The following is a 16,041-nucleotide window of genomic DNA, read 5'->3' on the forward strand; positions in this document are numbered from 1 at the left end:
AGAAGAGGCTCTTCCAGGGAGGAAGAGGATGGTCCCCCTCAAAATGTAGGAAAAATAAAACATTTTAAATAAAATTAACCCTCCTAAAAAGTTTAGTTCAAAATAATCATCCTCCCAACTTCACAAGTTACCAGCCACCACTGGCACCACACACACACACACACACCCACCCTGTAGCTGTGGAAGAGCTCGATGGCTCTGAGCACGTCGAACTTGCGCGCCATGAGGAACTTGACAGCCACTTCCCAGGACAGAGGGGACACTCCATGCTGTGTGGTCCACTTGTTGATTTCCTCCAGAAACTGCTTGGTAGCCTAAAAGAACACACACAGAGAGATGTGGTCACACACTATGTACTCACTCCATGGAGAAATTAAAGAGACTAGAATAAGTGAAACTCGGGTTTAACATGATACATCCTAAGGTGTTGGTGTATGTATGACCTTTCTATGACATGAAATACTATCTCATCACAGGAGGCTACTGAGGGTAAGAAGGCTCATAATAATGTCTGGAATGGAGTAAATGGAATGGTATCAAACCCATGGAAACATTTCACATTTACATTTTAGTCATTTAGCAGACGCTCTTATCCAGAGCGACTTACAGTTAGTGAGTGCATGCATTTTCATACTGGCCCCCCGTGGGAAACGAACCCACAACCCTACCATTGCAAGCGCCATGCTCTACCAACTGAGCTACAGGGAAACCATTCAATTTATTCCGTTCCAGCCATTACTATGAGCCTGTCCTCCTAATTAAGGTGCCACCAACCTCCTGTGTATCTCATGGTAGAGGTGGGACTATGTAGGTTTATTTAGGAAAGGGTGTCGAGGCGGAGAGGAGACTTAACTCGGCTGTGCAAAAAATGTACGATACCAACAAAAAATGAGGTTCAAAATTGTAGGTACAGAAGCACTTTGTGCTTCCACATTTCTGTACTTCCAACACAAGTATTTGATCCCCTGCTGATTTTGTACGTTTGCCCACTGACAAAGACATGATCAGTCTATAATTTGAATGGTAGGTTTATTTGAACAGTGAGAGACAGAATAACAACAAAAAAATCCTGAAAAACGCATGTCAAAAATGTTATAAATGTATTTGCATTTTAAATGAGGGAAATAAGTATTTGACCCCTCTGCAAAACATGACTTAGTACTTGGTGGCAAAACCCTTGTTGGCAATCACAGAGGTCAGACGTTTCTTGTAGTTGGCCACCAGGTTTGCACACATCTCAGGAGGGATTTTGTTCCACTCCTCTTTGCAGATCTTCTCCAAGTCATTAAGATTTTGAGGATGACGTTTGGCAACTCAAACCTTCAGCTCCCTCCACAGATTTTCTATGGGATTAAGGTCTGGAGACTGGCTAGGCCACTCCAGGACCTTAATGTGCTTCTTCTTGAGCCACTCCTTTGTTGCCTTGGCTGTGTGTTTTGGGTCATTGTCATGCTGGAATACCCATCCACGACCCATTTTCAATGCCCTGGCTGAGGGAAGGAGTTTTTCACCCAAGATTTGACGGTACATGGCCCCGTCCATCGTCCCTTTGATGCGGTGAAGTTGTCCTGTCCCCTTAGCAGAAAAACACCCCCAAAGCATAATGTTTCCACCTCCATGTTGGACGATGGGGATGGTGTTCTTGGGGTCATAGGCAGCTTTCCTCCTCCTCCAAACACGGTGAGTTGAGTTGATGCCAAAGAGCTCGATTTTGGTCTCATCTGACCACAACACTTTCACCCAGTTCTCCTCTGAATCATTCAGATGTTCACTGGCAAACTTCAGATGGCCCTGTATATGTGCTTTCTTGAGCAGGGGGACCTTGCGGGCGCTGCAGGATTTTAGTCCTTCACGGCATAGTGTGTTACCAATTGTTTTCTTGGTGACTATGGTCCCAGCTGCCTTGAGATCATTGACAAGATCCTCCCATGTAGTTCTGGACTGATTCCTCACCATTCTCATGATCATTGCAACTCCACGAGGTGAGATCTTGCATGGAGCCCCAGGCAGAGGGAGATTGACAGTTCTTTTGTGTTTCTTCCATTTGCGAATAATCACACCAACTGTTGTCACCTTCTCACCAAGCTGCTTGGCGATGGTCTTGTAGCCCATTACAGCATTGTGTAGGTCTACAATCTTGTCCCTGACATCCTTGGAGAGCTCTTTGATCTTGGCCATGGTGGAGAGTTTGGAATCTGATTGATTGATTGCTTCTGTGGACAGGTGTCTTTTATACAGGTAACAAACTGAGATTAGGAGCACTCCCTTTAAGAGTGTGCTCCTAATCTCAGGTCGTTACCTGTATAAAAGACACCTGGGAGCCAGAAATCTTTCTGATTGAGAGGGGGTCAAATACTTATTTCCCTCATTAAAATGCAAATCAATTTATAACATTTTTGACATGCGTTTTTCTGGATTTTTTTGTTGTTATTCTGTCTCTCACTGTTCAAATAAACCTACCATTAAAATTATAGACTGATCATTTCTTTGTCAGTGGGCAAACGTACAAAATCAGCAGGGGATCAAATACTTTTTTCCCCTCACTGTAGCTGTTGGGTGAAAAGTGCTGGTCTATTAATCTAAATCAGAACAACTTGGATTCCATAAGGTCTGACTCTATCAAACCTGCCATAACAAATACATTGGGCTTGTGTGCAGAAAACATTGACTTGCAGTCAGTCCTCCCATGTTGAATAGCTACAGTTAAAATGAGGCTTGAGATCCAAGATTGCAACATCAGCATCAATTTCAAGAAAATATGTGCCCTCTTGCACTTGCGATTGAAGGAATGGCAGTTTTAAACAAAAATGGATCAGGGCTCTACGCTAACCTTTTTTTACAAGGAGCATGTGTGCGCCTAATTTGAAAAATTTAAGCACACAGAGAAATTTGGGAGCACAATGAAAAATATTTGAGGTAATACAGCTAGAATCCTTCATTTGTTTAGGCGCAACATTTCAGGTCGCACAGCAAAACATTTAGGCGTATATGCGAGTAAAATGGTTGCACTGTAAAGCCCTGTGGATGTAGATTTCACACACACCCATGTGCGCACACCAAACACAAAGACAGACAGACACACGCCTTGTTAAGCAAAATGTACTTTAGATAGGCCTAAGTGATTACAGTAGCATCATACTACATGAACGCTGCCTGGGACGATGTTGTTTTTTTCCATGTTGATTGATCAATTACATAACTATGAACACAATTCCATTTCAGCACTCTGAAAAGCGTTCTTTATGAAGGTTGAGTAGAGATTTGAATCAACAATGTTTTTCAAAGAGTAAAAAGTGATGTGCATAGATAATGTTTTATAGAAGAATGCTATGACAAAAAACATTACCTAGGTGCTAGATTTCAATATTGAACTGATGTTCAGGGAGTTATTTCAGAATTTCAACACAATGTTCATCCCTATATCTAATAGCTGGGAGGTGACCGGGGGCGACTGTCAAGGTGGACCATTCATTTCCTGTCCCTCATATCATGCCATCTTTCACTCTAGACACCAGGCCCATTATATCCATTCAATAAAATATTCAACAAACACATTTGGACAAAAATGGTTTCATAACACTATATATTTTTCTTTATGATGTATTGTTTGTATATCGTTGTATTTTACATGTGGGACTATCAGTGTTTGTTACTTGTCATGTTTTGTGTTTTTTTGTGGACCCCAGGAAGAGTAGCTGCTATTTCTGCAAAAGCTAAATGGGGATCCATTAAACAAAATCAGTAGTGAAACCTACAGTAGTGTGAAAAGGCACTAGAGACCCCCACTATATTATGTTTCAACTAGTAAAGAGACCAATCTAAGCGTGCACGCCCTCTAGGTTTACGTCCTCCCTCAAGGCTTCCGGACATTTTCTCTTTGGCGAGCCCAGCCAGGCAGCACCAGCAAGCTGTCACAGAAGACCGAGGGGGGGGTAATGAAAGCTCATGCTCAGAGCAAGAGTTCCACTTCTCCAGCAAGTGAGAGGGGGAAGTCGAGTCAGCCTCTTCAGGAATACAAAAAGCTACTGATGAGCAGAGCTAAAAAGCACAGGATGCCACCGTCCTCTTGCAAAGCCCGGGCTTTCAAAGACAAACTGGTGAGTGTCAGGGTCTCCTGCACTATTAAAACAGCTAAAAGCTGAGGAGGAAGCCAACTTGTAATTACATAATTGTTGAAAAAAAGAACTCTCACCGTGAGGCTGTATTGTTGTTGTTTTCACCATGTGGTTCTTTCATTCTCATTCGGAGCTCTGTTTTTCTGTGTATCATCCGATTATTTTAACTGGTAAATCCAAGAATGTCATCATATTGGCCCGGTTCTTTCAGACATCTCATGTAAAAAGCATTGAATCTAGTTGCAGGTGGTGTTTAAGTAAAGGAGGTGGGCCTCAATATCTAATATCAGATTATCAGTACATTTTAAAGTGCTCTAATTAGCATAATATTTTTGGGGTCATCCTACATAAATATTGATTGTATAAAAACTGATACGATATATCGGGTAAAAGACAACACAAATGGGCCAATATCGGCCGATAATACCGGTCAACTGATATATCAGTCTGGCTCTACTCAAAATACAACCAGGAAGCCTGGACTCCCAGAGAAGATGAAGGAATGCTATTCTTTATGATCTAAAAAGAGCCCAACAACCAGGATTCAATACCAGACCACTACAAATTGTGATACAAGGACACAGAATATGCTCTCGTAGACTCACACATAGGCCTACTTTGTGTTCATAGGACAACATCCAGCCCATTAATTACAATGTTATTGAGGGATTAGAAACAGGTGCATGGATAAACTATTGAAAAGTAACCTACCTCTGGAATAACTTTCTGGTTCACAAACAAACGTTTAAACTTCACAGTTCACACTTGAACCTGCACCAAGAGTAGGACCCATTACTGACCTGTTACTTCAAGACAGGTACATTTTCTAATTCAGGTGAACTAAGTGCATGAATGGCTTCCTAGAAAGTATTCTATGGACACTGTGTGTCACCAACCCAGGTTCTGGGCCTGTTTGCTTTGCTACTGCTTATAGCCGTCATGAGGATTAGGCCTAAACAAAATGTTCTACTTCGACGAAAAATGTTCTGGCGCAGGCAAATTCTGTGAATCAAGATGATACACGAAAATATTTACATATCTTAGAGGAATTCAGTATGCTGTTCCTCAAATGGTGGATCTGCTGGCTTAGACATGCCGTAATAAAAGCAGAGTGTCCGTCCTCACTAAGGCATTTTCTTACGGATCTCGCTCTCTCGGCAGAAAACCAAAAACGACTACTTTCTCTAGGAACAGGAGGTCACAGCCTTCCCAAACGCTCTGCCCAGAGTCTGTTGCTTCTCCTTAAAAGGCTAAGATATCAGGCTTGAGGGAGAGAGAGCAGCTATCAGACGAATGAAAGCTCAGAAACGTGACTGTACCTGACAGTAGTAGTTAGGATCATATTCGTCAGCAAGTTATCTTTGGCTCACACGGAGAGGGGAGACTGGCTATATGCTGTAACAAGGGCCAGAGGCGATCAATATCAAGTGAGTAGACATGAGAGACTGCCCATTTCAACACAAGTCTGAAAGCTATTCGAACCAGTGACCGAGTTCATATTAGAGCCTGAACTATATGGTTTTTTTGGGGTCCGATACAGATTCCGATTTTTTGGGGAACAAAACCTTCCGATACTGGTACATCTGCAGATAAACTGTTTTACAGCACGAAAATTGCCATCCAAAAGAGCAAATGTCCAAGAAATAGGCTTCAACTGTTGATTTCTTACATTGTGACAATAACGACATTATGAGAATGGCCGCATGTGTTCAGATAAGCATGAGATATCATTTTTTGATCACATTTATTCAATATCGTTATTGGTGGAATTATCATCCACTATGGGTAAAAGACCAACATTGTCAGATTCGTCTCTAGACACATGGGATGCCTCCCACAATGTACCATTGCTCCATGTCTGTAGAAGTTCTAGCATCTCTTTGTTAACATTAGAGGTCGCGCACCAGCTGTTGTTAAGGAAGTTTCTAGTTTTTGCTCGCCGGAGTTAGAATACCTACTATTTGCGAACAGAGTTTATCAATTTTTTTTCATAGCTCGCCATTTACTGCCACAAACCGATGCTGGCACTAAGACCGGATTCAACCAGCTGTATAGGGCCATAAGCAAACAAGAAAATGCACATCCAGATGCAGTGCTTCTCGTGGCCGGTGATTTTAATGCAGGGAAACTAAAATCCGTTTTACCAACATGTCACCTGTGCAACTAGAGGCAAAAAAAACTCTAGATCAGCTTTATGCCACACACATAAATACATAAAAGGCTCTCCCTCACCCTCCCTTTGGCAAATCTGACCATAACTCTATCCTCTTGAATCCTGCTTACAAGCAACAACTCAAAACAAGAAGTACCAGTCACGCGCTCAATATGGAAGTGATCCGATTAAGCGGATGCTAAACTACAGGACTGGAATATGCTCCGGGATTAATCCGATAACATTGAGGAGTCAACGGCTTCATTAATAAGTGCGTCGACGACGTCGTCCCCACAGTGACTGTATATCACGACCAGAAGCCATGGATTACAGGCAACATCCACACTGAGCTAAAGAGCTGCCGCTTTCAAGGAGCGGGACACTAATCTGGGCACTTATAAGAAATACCGTTACGACCTCCGACGAGCCATCAAACAGGCAAAGTGTCAATACAGGACTAAGATCGAATCTGACTACGCCGGCTCTGACGCTCGTCGGATGTGGCAGGGCTTGCAAACGATCCCGGATAACAAAGGGAAACTCAGCCACGGGCTGCCAAGTGACGCGAGCCTACCAGACGAGCTAAATGCCTTCTATGCTCGCTTCGAAGGCAAGCAACATTGAACCATGCATGAGAGCACCAGCTGTTCCGGACAACTGTGTGATCTCACTCTCCGTAGCCAATGTGAGTAGGACCTTTAAACAGGTTAACATTCACAAGGCCGCAGGGCCAGACGGATTACCAGGATGCGTATTCAGAGCATGTGCTGACCAGCTGGCAAGTGTCTTTACTGACATTTTCAACCTCTCCCTGACCCAGTCTGTAATACCTACATGTTTCAAGCAGACCACCATAGTCCCTGTGCCCATGAACACCAAGGTAACCTATGTAAATGACTATCACCCCGTAGCACTCACATCTGTAGCCATGAAATGCTTTGAAAGGCTGGTCATGGCTCACATCAACACCATCATCCCAGACACCCTCGACCCACTCCAATTCGCATACAGCCCCAACAGATCCACAGATCCACAGATGATGCAATCTCTATTGCACGCCACACTGCCCTCTCCCACCTTGACAAGAGGAACACCTATGCGAGAATGCTGTTCATTGACTACAGCTTAGCGTTCAACACCATAGTGCCCTCCAAGCTCATCACTAAGCTTAGGACCCTGGGACTTAACACCTCCCTCTGCAACTGGATCCTGGACTTCCTGACAGGCTGCCCCCAGATGGTGAGGGGAGGAAACAACACATCCGCCACAAAGGCCTAAAATGAACACCCTCCACCTGTCAAATGTGGGTAGATTTTCTACTTCACCTTCCACATTTGCGGTTGGTCAGGGCTCCACCGTGCAAACATTTCACTCACATTTGTGAATAAAAATAGTCAAGTATGATCACATTTATAGGAAAACAAATTCTGCAGTAGCTGTTTTCAAAGTATTTCTGCCATTTTGTTTCATATCTGGTAAATTGATCGCACAAAGTCAAAGAACTACAAATCCTATAGCCTATCCCACCTTGCGCTGCAACACTGAAGGAGTTGAAAGATACATTTTTAGAAGCGCTGCGTACAGGCATAAAAGTTGGTCTAATTTACTTGAAACAAAAGTCTACTGAAGTGAGACTTTGTCCTTGTGTTTCTTGGCTATTTACATTGTTTTATTCAAATGCTAGGTAGTTTTTCAATGTTTGAGTTTCAACTGCTAGGGAAGAGAAGACAATGTGCTACCAGTCAGACACTCAATCTCACTGGCACAAACATGACTGGAGTTGCGTTACCACGGTAACCTCCCACCCTTAAAGGGGCAGGTGAAAATGTTTGTCTTATCTGTGATATTTTGGTTAAAAGACTTTGGTCACAAAAAACGATATGAAATTAAACAATATACCACTATTTCTTAATAGTTATACATTTATTGTTTTAGAAACATTACAAAGCATGCTCATCTGTTTTTTTGTGTTTTGTTAGTGTAATTATTGCGAACAAAAATACTTTGGCTGGTTCAAAAATCTGAGTGGCTGGTAGATTTTTAAAATCTACTTAACACAGCGGCTGGTGGAACAAAAATAACATTTTAGGCCCTGTCCGCCACGCTGACCCTCAACACGGCGGCCCCTTAGAGGTGCGTCTTTAGTCTCCTCCTGTACTCCCTGTTCACCCACAACTGCGTGGCCGCGCACGACTCCAACACAATCATTACGTTTGCTGATGACGACGGTGGAAGGCCTGATCACCGACAACAATGAGTCAGCATATAGGGAGGTGGTCAGTGACCTGGTAGTGTGGTGCTAGTTCAACAACCTCTCCCTCAACGTCAGCAAGACAAAAGGAGCGGATTGTGGACTACAGGAAACAATCCGCCTGAATTCAAAATGGATAAATATCTCATTTTCATAAGTATTCACACACCTGAATCAATACTTTGTAGAAGCACCTTTGGCAGCGATTACAGCTGTGAGTCTTTCTGTGTAAGTCTCTAAGAGCTTTCCACACCTGGATTGTGCAACATTTGCCCATTATTCTTTAAAATAAATATTCAAGCGCTGTCAAATTGGTTGTTGATCATTGCTAGACAACAATTTTCAGGTCTTGCCATAGATTTTCAAGTAGATTTAAATCCAAACTGTAACTCGGCCACTCAGGAACATTCACCGTCTTCTTGGTAAGCAACTCCAGTGTAGATTTGGCCTTGTGTTTTAAGTAATTTTCCTGCTGACAGGTGAATTTGTCTCCCAGTGTCTATTGGAAAGCAGACAAACAAGTTTCTCTAGGATTTTGCCTGTGCTTAGCTCCATTCCGTTTCCTTTTTATCCTAAAAAACTCCCCAGTCCTTAGCGATTACAAGCATTCCCATTACATGATGCAGCCACCACTATGCTTAAAAATATGGAGTGGTACTCAGTAATGTGTTTTATTGGATTTGCCCCAAACATAACGCTTTGTATTCAGGATATAAAGTTAATTTCTTTGCTAAATGTTTTGCATTTTTACTTTAGTACGTTATTGCAAACAGGATGCATGTTTTGGAATATTTGTATTCTGTACAGGCTTCCTTCTTTTAACTCTGTCATTTAGGTTATTATTGTGGAGTAACTACAATGTTGTTGATCCATCCTCAGTTTTCTCCTATCACAGCCATTAAACTCTAACTGTTTTAATTAATGAATTAATAACGTCACCATGCTCAAAGGGACATTTAATGTCTTTTTTTTTATTTTTACCCATCTACCAATAGGTGCCCTTCTTTGCGAGGCATTGGAAAACCTCCCTGGTCTTTGTGGTTGAATCGGTGTTTGAAATTCACTGCTCGACTGAGTTACCTTACAGATAATTGTATGTGTGGGGTACAGAGATGACGTAGTCTTTCAAAAATCCTGTTAAACACTATTATTGAACACAGAGTGATTCCATGCAACTTATGTGACCTAAGCATTATGGAAGCTTACCATAACAAAAGGGTTTGAATACTTATTGATTCAAGACATTTCAGCTTTACATTTTTTTTTTTTTGTGTAAATATTTCGAAAAACATAATTCCACTTTGACATTTGGGGGTATTGTGTGTAGGCCAGTGACAACAACTATCTCAATTTAATCCATTTTAAATTCCGCTTTAACACAACAAAATGTGGAGAAAGTCAAGGGGTGTGTACTAGGGATGCAGATTTCGGTCAATTTTGTTGCCGACCCCATTAACCGGTTAACAAACGGTTAAATTAGTTCCAAACAGTAAAATGAGTGCCATGGAAGGAATGGACATTTTTCATTAAGAGCTTAAATAACATGCGACAATAGCACGCCTATCCTCTCATATTATTGAACATGCAACTACTGTAATGAAGCAGAGAATAGAATACATCATTTTCAAACATTTGCCAAAATGCAATTTGCGGGAAAAAACTGTTCTAAAAGACGCACCTGATGAGAGACGTTTCATGTGACAAGAGATGAACATCTGTTTGTGCCTTTGGCTTCTGGACAACGAAAGAAAGTTGATATGAAAACCAGTAGAACATAAGAGAAAGGCTGTGAAACTTTTTTGGTTGCTAGCTTAACTGTTAGCTGCTTCGTGCTGCTCCTCTCTCTCCCTGCAGCCTGCGTCTGAGTTGCCTAGCAACGAGTCTACGCTCTGGCTTGCTCGCGGCTCACTGACTAGAGACAGCCATTAGTTGACGTAAGCTACTTTCTAACTCTATAAACTATATGTACATTACTATTTTCTGCAAAATAATAATTCTGGTCGACCAACACACTTCCTGCTTTATGACTGACGATTTTATTAAATTCTGACACCAATTTAATTCCGCAAAATTCCCGCCCGCATTTTAAGCCGCACCTACTCAAACTCGTGACTTGTTGGGAGAGTTGAGCAAACTCCAAACACCCCCTCCGCTTCCCCCTTTCTACTGGCCAAGAGAATCTGACATCCTCACCAGACCTAGTGCTCTTGCTCCTAGGTCTGGTTTGCAACTTAAGCTATTCCTTCAAAACTGGTCACCAGTTTACAAGATGAAGTATGGTGTAATGTGGTCCTCTGTAGCTCAGCTGGTAGAGCACGGCGCTTGTAACGCCAAGGTAGTGGGTTCGATCCCCGGGACCACCCGTACACAAAAAAAATTATGCATGCATGACTGTAAGTCGCTTTGGATAAAAGCGTCTGCTAAATGGCATATTAATATTAATAATTATAATTAATTAATAAGTAGAAAATGATATGTAGCCCTTCATGTTGCAATTGTTTTTGTCTCAGATCCAAATACACATTCTCACTGCTTATACATTTACATTTTAGTCATTTAGCAGACGCTCTTATCCAGAGCGACTTACAGTTAGTGCATACATTATTATTACTTTTTTATACTGGCCCCCCATGGGAATTGAACCCACAACCCTGGCTTTGCAAACGCCATGCTCTACCAACCGAGCTACATCCCTGCCGGCCATTCCCTCCCCTACCCTGGACGACGCTGGGCCAATTGTGCGCCGCCCCATGGGTCTCCCAGGCGCGGCCGGCTATGACAGAGCCTGGATTCAGTAATGTGGTCTTGAGGAGAGGACGTGGGGTACCATTTGCTGAAAGACTCTGGGCATTTCCATCTAAAAGGACCAATGAGCACCACTATCTGAAGTTCATAGGAGCATATGAAATTGGAGGTCAACCATTTAAGTCCGGGCTCTGGCTGGGCCACTCAAGGACATTCAGAGACTTGTCCCGAAGCCACTCCTGCGTTGTCTTGGCTGTGTGCTTAGGGTCGTTGTCCTGTTGGAAGGTGAACCTTCGCCCCAGTGTAAGGCCCTGAGCACTCTGGAGCAGGTTTTCATCAAGGATCTCTCTGTACTTTGCTCTGTTCATCTTTCCCTCGATCCTGACTAGTCTCCCTGCCGCTGAAAAACATCCCAAAAGCATTATGCTGCTACCGCCACGTTTCACGGTAGGGATGGTGCCAGAGTTCCTCCAGACGTGACGCTTGGCATTCAGGCCAAAGACTTCAATCTTGGTTTCATCAGACCAGAGAATCTTGTGTTTCTCATGGTCTTAGTCCTTTAGGTGCCTTTTGGCAAACACCAAGTGGGCTATCATGTGCCTTTTACTGAGGAGTGTCTTCCATCTGGCCACTCTACCATTAAGGCCTGATTGATGGACTGCTGCAGAGATGGTTGTCCTTCTAGAAGGTTCTCCCATCTCCACAGAGGAACTCTGGAGCTCTGTCAGAGTGACCATCGCCCTTACATTTCACATTTTAGTCATTTAGCAGACGCTCTTATCCAGAGCGACTTACAGTTAGTGAATGCATACATTTTTCATACTGGCCCCCCGTGGGAATCGAACCCACAACCCTGGCGTTGCAAGCGCCATGCTCTACCAACTGAGCTACAGGAGGCCCTTCTCCCCAGATTGCTCATTTTGGCCGGGCGGCCAGCTCTAGGAAGAGTCTTGGTGGTTCAAACTTCTTCCATTTCAGAATGATGGAGGCCACTGTGTTCTTGGGGACCTTCAATGCTGCAGAAATGTTTTGGTACCCTTCCCCAGATCTGTGCCTCGACACAATCCTGTCTCGGAGCTCTACGGACAATTCCTTCGACCTCATGGCTTGGTTTTTGCTCTGACATGCACTGTCAACTGTGGGACCTTATATAGACAAGTGTGTGCCTTTCCAAATCATGTCCAATCAATTGAATTTACCACAAGTGGACTCCAATCAAGTTGTAGAAACATCAAGGATGATCAATGGAAACAGGATGCACCTGAGCTCAATTTTGAGTCTCATAGCAAAGGGTGTGAATACTTATGTAATAAGGTATTTTTTAAAATTATTTTTAATTGTAAAACCTGTTTTCACGTCGTCATTATGGGGTATTGTGTGTAGATTGACGAGGGAAAAAAATTATTTAATCAATTTTAGAATAAAGCTGTAATGTAACAAAATGTGGAAAAAGTATAGGGGTCTGAATACTTTCCGAATGCACTGTATAGCTCTGTTGTTGTATGGACCAAAAGAAAAAAAGAAAATATTTCCTACTGATGAGTTAACAGGGGTAAAATCTTACAGGGATCTTGTAAAGTTATAAGAAATCCTCATAATTAAGTAAAAGACCCTCTGCATTTACAAGTTGGCTCACCAACAGGATATTATTTCGGAACCAATATTCTAAAAACAAAGACTTATTTTTATACAATATGTCCCGATTATTCCAGATATAATATCTGCGTGGATAGAAATGATGCTTCTAAATTAAGGACCATGACAAGACAACCTGCCGATGCAAAGCAGAGTTTCACTTGAACTTTGTCAATATTATAATTGCAAACCAACATGAAGTTAAGGCCAACAAAAGTAGAGCAGACATGAAGAGGAATAAAGCTCCAATGGATTTTAAAAAGTATTATTTAAAGTAGAGAAGTCCAGAAAATTAAGCCCACCATACTCATAAGTGTTCATTACAACAGTTTTCCTAATGTAATGTGTACGGTTTAACCACAGAAAGTTGATAACATCTGGTCTCTCTTTTTGCTTATTTTACTGTCAAGACATAGATAGCGCAGCGTATTTTACTCTAGAGATAACCTCAACCTTGGTTATTACCACTCTTCCTTTCAAAGATAAGTCCTGCTGTAGCCATTGCTTTAGCGTCTTTATTTTTTAAAATGTTTATAACAGGGATAGAATGTAGTAAGCCTCTAGACTTCTGATCCTTAGTAATGGTTATGCCTAAATACAGTATATGTAAGTTAATCTTTCACTGGAATACCATAATATGAGGGTGTCACAATCTTTGACAGCCATGGGTTCGCATTCAAATGGTAAGACATATACTGAACCAAAATATAAACGCAATATGTAAAGTGTTGGTTCCATGTTTCATGAGCTGAAATAAAAGATCTCAGAACTTATTTCAATCAAATTCTGTGCACAAATTTGTTCACATCCCTGAGAGTGATCATTTCTCCTTTGCCAAGATAATCCTTCCACCTGACAGGTGTGGCATATCAAGAAGCTGATTAAACAGCATGATCATTACACAGGTGCATCATGTGCTGGGGACAATAAAATGCCACTCTAAAATGTGCAGTTGTGTCACACAACACAATGCCACAGATTGACATGCTGACTGCAGGAATGTCCAACAGAGCTGTTGTCAGAAAATGTAATGTTCATTTCTTTACCATAAGCCGCCTCCGTCATTTTAGAGAATTTGGCAGTACATCCAACCGGCCTCACAACCGCAGACCAGATGTAACCACGCCAGCCCAGGACCTCAACATCCGACATCTTCACCTGCGGGATCGTCTGAGACCAGCCACCCAGACAGCTGATGAAACAGAGTTTGCACAACCAAAGAATTTCGGCACTGTCAGAAACCGTCTCGGGGAAGCTCATCTGCATGCTCGTCGTCCTCACCAGGGTCTTGACCTGACTGCAGTTCGGCGTCATAACAGACTTGTGGGCAAATGCTCACCTTTGATGGTCACTGGCACACTGGAGAAGTGTGCTCTTCATGGATTAATCTCGGTTTCAACTGTACTGGGCAGATGGCAGACGTATGGTGTTGTGTGGGCGAGCAGTTTGCTGTTAACAATGTGAACAGAGTGCCCCATGGTGGTGGTGGGTTTTTTGTATGGGCAGGCACGGACAAAGAACACAATTGCATTTTATCGATGGCAGTTTGATAGCACATTGTCGTGTTATTGATCCGCCACCATCACGTCATGTTTCAGCATGATAATGCACGGCCCCATGTCACAAGGATCTGTACACAATCCCTGGAAGCTGAAAATGTCACAGTTCTTCCATGGCATGCATACTCAGACATGTCACCCATTGAGCATGTTCGGGATGCTCTGGATTGACGTGTATGACAGCGTGTTCCAGTTCCCACCAATATCCAGCAACTTTGCATAGCCATTGAAAAGGAGTGGGACAACGTTCCACAGGCCACAATCAACAGCCTGATCAACTCTATGCGAAGGTCCAGTATCTGTGACCAACAGATGCATATCTCTATTCCCAGCCATGTGAAATCCATAGATTAGGGCCTAATTTATTTATTTCAATTGACTGATTTCCATATATGAACTGTAACTCAGTAAAATCTTGGAAATTGTTGCATGTTGCGTTTATATTTTTGTTCAGTGTAGAATCCTTTTCCAAAGCATCTTGTTTATCACATTGATCAACATGGGAATCTGACTAGCATCTTTCAGAAAAAGTGTAGTATCCTCAGCCAGCTGGCTTATAATAATTTATTGTATAATACCTTGTACAGGACTTTATTAATAGCATTTGTAAGAAGTTGGGTGACTAATAAAAACAAATACTGTGAAATAAGACAACCTTGTTTAATTCCTCTCTTTAACTCAAATCTAGATGAGGTGCCATGTTTCAGTTTGATAGAGCTGTTACCCTTCGTATCGTCTTAATAGCCCTACAGGAAAAGTCCCCAAAGCCACATTTCTTAAGGGAGTGGAAGAGGAAGTGATGCTCTACTGTTTCAAATGCTTTATAAAAATCTAAAAATAATATAAAGCTATCCTCGGTTAAAAGGTCTGAGTAGCCAATTATGTCTAGTACTAATCTGATATTGTTAGAGATATGTCTTGTTTCTCATGAAGCCAGACTGTTTCATCAATTATTTCATCCAGGACTTCTTTAATTCTCTTTGCAAGTAGTAAGGCTAATATCTTATAGTCATTATTAAGAAGACAAATTGGAAGCCAGTTAGATGAGAAGCACGTCTTTTTAGGCTTAGGAATCAGTGTTATTAAACCCTGATTCATTGTAGGAGGGAGAACATTGTTTTTAATACTCTAAAAAATGACCTCAAGTAGGAAGGGAGCTACTTGTTCAGAGAATAACTTGTACAATTCTGTTGTAATTCCATCAATACCTGTGGATCATTGTTCTTTATACAACGGGTGGGTCTAATCCGGAATGCTGATTGGTTAAAACCTAATTCCACAAGTTACCACCGGCTAAATCTATGATGTTAAAATGCCTATTTACTCTGTTCCATTTGACTGTGCAATCCACTGTCTCATCCGCCCAGCCAGGCAATTTATAAACTTGATCTCCGTTATAAAAAGCATCTAGACATTATCTCACATTACTTTTAGACTAACATTTAGTTTTCAACAGCGGAGATTTGTATAAAACCTTCGCTGTCCATATCAGTAAGATCAAACCTTTCCATAAAAAGTATAACATCCAAATTCTGATTGGTTGGCCTACCTGGGGGCCATCTATCAGTTGAATTATCCATAGTA

At 42.0% G+C, this 16,041-nt stretch overlaps 1 protein-coding gene across 1 annotated transcript in view; it reads right to left on the reverse strand.

Annotated features, from left to right (window-relative positions):
• ptpn9a (protein tyrosine phosphatase non-receptor type 9a) overlaps nt 1-16,041 on the reverse strand; it is a 72,691-nt gene that overhangs the window by 31,684 nt on the left and 24,966 nt on the right. The window contains exon 2 of the mRNA XM_084169243.1: nt 171-314. Coding sequence (XP_084025369.1) covers nt 171-314 — 144 coding nt within the window. The remainder of the gene's footprint in view (nt 1-170; nt 315-16,041) is intronic.

This window comes from Coregonus lavaretus (assembly GCF_964263955.1).
Source record: "Coregonus lavaretus genome assembly, chromosome: 9".
In the NCBI taxonomy this organism is placed as follows: Eukaryota; Metazoa; Chordata; class Actinopteri; order Salmoniformes; family Salmonidae; genus Coregonus; species Coregonus lavaretus.